Source organism: Terrapene carolina, unplaced genomic scaffold (genome assembly GCF_002925995.2).
Source record: "Terrapene carolina triunguis isolate 2854851 unplaced genomic scaffold, T_m_triunguis-2.0 Scaffold88, whole genome shotgun sequence".
NCBI lineage: Eukaryota > Metazoa > Chordata > Testudines > Emydidae > Terrapene > Terrapene triunguis.
Genome location: NW_020664439.1, coordinates 46,583,554 through 46,590,092, shown reverse-complemented (window position 1 = coordinate 46,590,092; position 6,539 = coordinate 46,583,554). Strand labels below are relative to the sequence as shown.

At 48.9% G+C, this 6,539-nt stretch overlaps 1 protein-coding gene across 1 annotated transcript; it reads right to left on the bottom strand.

Moving 5' to 3' along the window:
- Nucleotides 1-1,901: 1,901 nt before the first annotated feature.
- On the bottom strand, nt 1,902-5,730 carry LOC112108309 (receptor-transporting protein 3-like). Its single transcript, XM_024202384.1, has 2 exons — nt 5,445-5,730; nt 1,902-2,781 (listed from the first exon to the last, which is right to left on the bottom strand). The coding sequence occupies exons 1-2, from the start codon at nt 5,588-5,590 to the stop codon at nt 2,226-2,228; spliced, it is 702 nt and encodes a 233-aa protein (XP_024058152.1). The 5' UTR covers nt 5,591-5,730; the 3' UTR covers nt 1,902-2,225.
- Between the last annotated feature and the right edge of the window lie 809 nt (nt 5,731-6,539).

The following is a 6,539-nucleotide window of genomic DNA, read 5'->3' as shown; positions in this document are numbered from 1 at the left end:
AGTTCAGGGAGTAGGGGGTCCCCAAAACAAGTTCCCTGACTGACTAACTAAAGGATGGTGCACTCACAAACTCCATGAATGATCCTCACGTTCAGAGCTGACTCTGGACTCCTCAGTCACTGCAGAGGGGCTGATCTCTGCTGGCTGGGATCCTCTCCAGGCAGGAATCAGGCTGCTTCGGTCCCAGGATTTTCCCTCCCCACAAAGGGGTGCAGGGCTCAAGGCGCAGGTTACACAACTGTACTAAAATCCAAACTGTCGTCTCCTAGCCCAGCGTCCAGACTCACTCCCAGCAGGCAGCAGCCCTGGACTAGCAGCAGGAGCAGAGCTGACCATGTGGGGACTGGTCTCCTCTCGGGAGCTGGAGGGCGAACTCAGCTTGGCTGGGGAAGTTTCCCAGCAAAACTCTACAAACTGGGAATTATCAGTGGAGAAGGAAAAGCCCAGCTGAGGGATCTTGCTGTCAGGTCCCTAGAGGCCAGTTCTAAGGGGGAACCCTGGCCTGGGACTCCCCAGCCCCCCACAGCCAGTCCTGCCCTTGCCCTGGCTGGCTCCAGACAGACTCAAAAAAATGGCTCCTCCCCTTTCCTGAACTCCCTGGGTGGGGCAACTCACTCCCTATTGGTTGCCGGGCAGACTCTGAGTCTGCCCAGGCTCCCCCTCCCCACCAGGGACAGTGCCTCTCCCTGAGCTGCCAGCAGACAGAGCCCCGAGAATCTCGGTCATCTCCTTGGGGGTGCACTTGTAACACCACCCTTTAAAGAAAAGGACGCAGAGGAGAACTTGCCAGGGGTTTGCAGCAGACTTTCCGAGCAGTTTGTCACAGGCAGGCAACAACAGCTGGCCCGTGGGACGGAGAGGTTTCCAGGACGTTTCATGGGAACGCATCAAACCCGCGTTGAATGTAAAGGGCTCAAGGCCTGGCCAATCAGCCTGACACACAAAGGGCCTGAGGTTGTGAAACAGCCTCCCAATTGCCGGCGGGAAACGTTGTGTCTACAGGCACTAAAATTACAGGCATCACGGAGGGTATCTAGACTCCTCCCGACTCAATTGCAGCTACATAGATATTTAAACAGGAGGCTGTCTGTCCTCAGGCAGCTTAGAAAATCATGCCCAAGTTCTCTATCTAGGGGCAGGGGTTCCACCAACTCAAGAATCAATGAAGCCCTAAACACTCCTTTGAACTCCCTAGGATCAGGTGAGCGAATTCAAAGGTCTTTTGCCTGACGTACATCTTTCTGTTCTATTGCTCGGCTTATCCAGGGCTGGATCCTGGGGAAGATTACATATGCAACAATTAAAGAGCCGTTCTACTCTGAAAACTGACCATGCAAAAAGGGAACTTAGGGGTCCATAGCTACCGTCCCCCAATGGCTCTTAGATGAAATCTGCTCAGCTGGGCAATAAAAAGATATTTTTTCTAGCTCTCAGCCCAATGCACGCATTCAACCCTACATATACAGGTACATTATCTATTATTACTAGGCTTGGCAGAATTTGGTTACTTATATAATTTGAACAGAAAATATCCATGGTTATTTTTAAGCATTTTTTATTTTTATCTCTGTAAATTTTCACAGCTGCAAAAAAAAATGGGTTAGGCGTTTTTTTCCAAATGTTTATTGATTTAAATATTCATAGTTGTGGGAAATTAGGAGGCAGTCAGGCAGTTGCGGGGGGGTCAGACAATAATTACTTCATGACAGACAATGTTGCGATTCAAAAAATTAAAGCTTTATAACCGTTAAAGCGCAAACTGTCAACATCGCCCGTCAAAATATACCAAGTAAATATCCTGAAATCAAGTATCAGAGGGGTAGCTGTGTTAGTCTGGATCTGTAAAAAGAGTCCTGTGGCACCTTATAGACTAACAGAAGTATTGGAGCATAAGCTTTCGTGGGTGAATACCCACTTCGTCAGACGCATGTCTGATGCATCCTGAAATCAAATGCTAACAAGGCCCCAAGCAGCATTTTTCTTACTTTGCCTATCGGTAAATTTCAATTACTGATGTTGGTTTATGTGTGTGTGGTGAAAATTGACATTTACTCACATTTACAGATAAAAATTTAATCTTTCCAAGCCCAATTATTACTCAGGTTATTACAAAAACAACAAGGAGTCCGGTGGCACCTTGAAGACTAACAGATTGTGGATACAGACTAATCAGGTTATTACAGTTCAGTTACATTAGGGACACAAGTCTGAGTGTCGGATTTCCACTACTTGTTTTTGAAATAAAGCAGAACAAAAATGAGCACAGCCAAAAATATGACCAAACAACAACTGTAGCAACAGAAGCGCCGCCAGTCACAGCTGCTCCCCGAGTCACGGCTGCTCCCCGTCTCTGCTTCGCTCCATTCCTCCTGGGCAGGAAAGATGCGTGGCAATAGAGAAGCAGACCTAAAGAAGGTGCTGGCTGGTGCTTGGGCTTCATATTTCAAGCAACAGATGCCCAGCCGGCAGGCTTCACAGTGGGAGCTATCATGCGGCCCCATTATCTGAGCTTCCACAATGATCTTGGACAGGTCGTGGGGATTGATGGCCTCTCTGTAGCATTTCCCGCGAATCTTCAGCATCAGGTTCTCCAGGACTCTCTCGACGTTCTCCTGGCTGAATTCAGGCAGTTCCAGTTTCGGCACAAGGCACTTCTTGCACTCTTGTCTGAAGATTTTCATCTTCACCTGGCCCCGTCTCTGCTTCCGGTCCAGGTGCATGTGGAAGAGAATGTTCACCTGAGCCGAGTGCCAGGTGTGCCAGCACTGTGAGCACTGAAACCTAACAGGAGAAAGCAGGAGACAAAACTTAACCCAGATTCAAAGCCCTCAACCGGCTGCAGCTGCTAATCTGAGAACTCAGCCTCTGTCCCGCAAGATGGGTTCCGGAGCGCTGTACACGGGCAGTGGAGATCGAGAGGTGTAGGTAGTTATTACTCGACGGAGCGCTATCTACTAGCACTGAGGAATGTATAGCATTGTTTATTAGTTAGTAGGTTCAATACAGCTGTCGTTGTTATGCCTTGCAAATGGTTTCCGGCACGAGTCCACTCTAAACAGGATGGCTTCTGCTCCTCTATATGATAGATATTGAGAGCTGGTTTTGGCTACAGATGTTTGACATTCAAATAGTTATGGACTCTAGTGGCCTCCGGACCATCTCTCACGCTTCCCCGATGCCTAGAATTCCCTCCTGATCTGCAGCAGCAGCTATCGGATACTGACCCAACACACAGCTTTCTGTAACATTGACCCAGGTGCGGTGACGAGGGCCAGGAAATAAAGACCAGTCTGTTCCCAGCCCCCCTGCATGCCATGCCCTCACTGCGTCGAACACCACAGCTCCCCTCGGCCACCTTCACACCCCTCCTCCAAACCTACTGTTTCAAGAAGGCTTCCGAGCTGTAGCCCCTCAGAGGTTGAAAAATAATAATGGTCATGGTCATAAAAATCCCCTTTGGCCCCGTCTATTGAGAGTTTAAGCTTTCTAGGGGCAGAGATTCATTGCTCTTCGGCTGAGAATGCCTCGCTCAAGGGAGTGCAAGCTGGCAGAGGCCTTTGGGTCCTATCACCATCCAAATAACTGTACATCACATGCATTAGCTTCCCAAGTGACCACACGCTCCTACTGTCCTCTCCCTCCTCGCTCCCTTTCCCGGCTCCTCCATCTCCTTCTTAATTGAGATTGTAAATTCTTTGGGGCAGAGAATCTCACTTTTGCTGTATTGGACAGCCCCATAGTGCTCCATAAGTAACATATAACAATCATCCAAGTGTTCAGTAGAACGAGGTATAGATTTAGCTGCTACTGCATCCATATTTGCTCCCAGAATCCTTCTGCAAGCCACTCCTCGGCTGCTGCCTGTCCACCGCAACCGGCCCCTGGCTCCAGCTGATCTTTCCATTGTTATATGGATTCGGGCTGACCCTTAGAGTCTTCCTCTCTGGCCCCGCTTGCAGGCGAGAAACAAAGAGGCGACCCTAGAGAAGTAAAGAGCCAGCAGCAAAACCAACCCAGTTTGGGCATGGTGGCTCCGTGGGCACCTCCGAGGACAGCAAGCTCAGCATAATTCAGCAGCCATAAAGCTGCAGGCCTGGAGCCCTGGGGGTGGGGAAATAAACACCGGGGATGAAAATCAGCAGAATGAGTGGGCGGCGGCACTGGGTCAGATTTCGAGATGACACTGACAATGTCTAGAAGAGCCAAGGTGGGTGTAATTCACTGCTTCCCCCAGCCCCGTCCATGTGCATGACCCAGCCCTCCACGGCCACCCCTGCATTGCCTGGCCCCTCACTCACCCACCCCCAACCTACCCCTCGGCCTTCTCATCTCCCTCCTTCCAGGTCAGCCTCTTGGTCTCTCCCCACCCCCTCTTCCTCGCCCTCCCCTTCTGTCACCATCTCCCTCCCTGCTGGTACTTTCCAGACACTTCTCCCTCCCCACCCATGGCTTTCTGTGGTCTGTGGCAGGTCTAGCATGCTCCAGAACAATAGATATTATCATAAAAATCCAGCGCCCAGATACTACAATGATGGTCACATTGCAAATATTTAGGTAACTAGACATTGTTAGAACTGGTCAAATTATTCCTTAAGATTATTTGCAATGATTGAGCCCTATTTTCTGGTTAGTGAATCATTCATCAACTGATTCTACATTTGTTCATGGGCTTGCTATTTGTAAGGATTCACCAAATACTTTGGGCTAACAGCCTTCACCGTCTTCAATTGTTGCCAAGCCGGGCTCTTTAACTGGACACCTGAGCCATATGCTATTGCTTCTGCGCCCTGATTGGATGGCGAGCATTCTAAAGCAGAGGATAACAAACGATGGAGTTCAGGTGTGAATTTTCAGGCGATGAATCAATCGCTGCTGCTACATTGTGTGAAACTCCTGGGTTTCACACACATTTTGACAAATGCCCACGAGTTGTGCAGATATTTACAAATATAGAATAATATGATCTCACTCATCACAGGAAATGGAACTTGGAGTCTGTAGTCACAAGACTATTAGTGAATAGAGCTTGCCTGAAAGTTCAAAACTGTCAACAAAAACGGTGCAAAAAAATCCACAAAATTTGTCAGTAAACATCTCTTTGTTGGAGCCGATAAGTGATTCCTCCCTTCCCCCCTCCCCATGAAAAATTTTGAGGGGATGTCGAAAAACCGAAACATTTTCCGTTTGGGGCTTTGGGGGGAAACCCCAACGTTTTTTGAAAAAAACAGCTGTTTTTCATGAAAATTTCCATTTGATCCAAAAAGCCATTTCCCTTCGAATAATCATTTAGGAGGAAGATTTGCCACCAGCCCGACTCTTTGTGCATTAGTTCTTCCTTTACTATTCAACCAGCTCTTAACAGCCTGTGGTAGTGCTATGCAAGGAAGATGTTGCTGCTCACAAAGCCCTTTGCTAACCCCGTTCTCCTGCTCCCTACCCCTCACCTGGCAAACGCATGTTGTTGCAGGAATTGCTTCCATCCAGGGTCCAGGTCGTTGGACTGAAGGTTATAATCCACCTTCAGAGTCCACCTGTCTCCTGGTTTCATCTGCCCAATCTTCTGAGAAAATATTTGCTGCCATATCTCCATGGTCCCAACTCATCTGCCTTTGGAGCTGGTTTCGTTTTTGCACTATGACCGTGATCTGCTGGAGGGATCCGGACTGAAATTTGAGTCTCCTGTCTTGTGACTTCCACGGCTGTGGCTGGGGAAGAGACCTTTGCGGGTTGCTTTCCTTTCCCCAGAAACAGGTGCCACCCCATGGCACAGAACCAAGTTTGGTGTTTGTGAAGTTCGACCTTTGCTCCCAGACAAAGTCCCTGCACTGAGTCACACCCAGAATGACTTTGCTGACACTGCGGGTGCTCCGTGCGGTGCCAGCCAGGGCAGAATTTGGCCACAACACAATACAGAGCAGCTCTCCCAAAGGAGTCTGCTGGTTTTGCACCTGTGGGCTGTGGGGGGGTGAAGTAGTGGCCATGCACGCGGTTGGCTCTGTCTTCAGTGTCTCTGTGCATCTCCCATGACAACCCAGCACTTCAGCCAGTCTGGGTGTGCTTAGGAAGTGTCCTAAGGAGTGTTGTCATTTGGGGGGTTCAAATGATAATGATTAAACTAGTATCAGGATGTTTCTAGCCCCCACCCCGCCTCCCAAACATAAAGCAAAGACAGTTCTCTGCTCCAAAGCGTTTGCAGTCTAGATAGACAACACGCAGGGGAGGATTCAGGAAACGCAATTAACCCCATTCCTTGCTATTTTCATTTTGCTTTAACCCAGTTCCTATGTATTTGTTCACCCCAAGCTAGGGTTTATAGTATGTGTCCATAGGCAAATACTAGCCATTTGGGTCCATCTCTCACCATTTCCCTCTGTGACTTCCCCTCCCTATAGCCACCGGCTTCCTCCCACAACTTCTTAGGATCTTTTCCCGCGCCTGGCAAAAGTGCATTGCAAACTTTCTTATAAGAATGTTGTTTGCATCTCGTGTTCATTTCCCCAGCCCCTCTCCTCCTGACGCCACAGTTTTGATCTTGCTCG

Excerpts from the sequence above, each read along its gene's own strand:
- LOC112108309 (XM_024202384.1), bottom strand. The coding sequence starts at position 5,590 with ATGGAGATATGGCAGCAAATATTTTCTCAGAAGATTGGGCAGATGAAA. Across the intron at positions 2,782-5,444 it reads CAACAACATGCGTTTGCCAG|GTTTCAGTGCTCACAGTGCT; the intron begins GTGAGGGGTAGG and ends TTCTCCTGTTAG.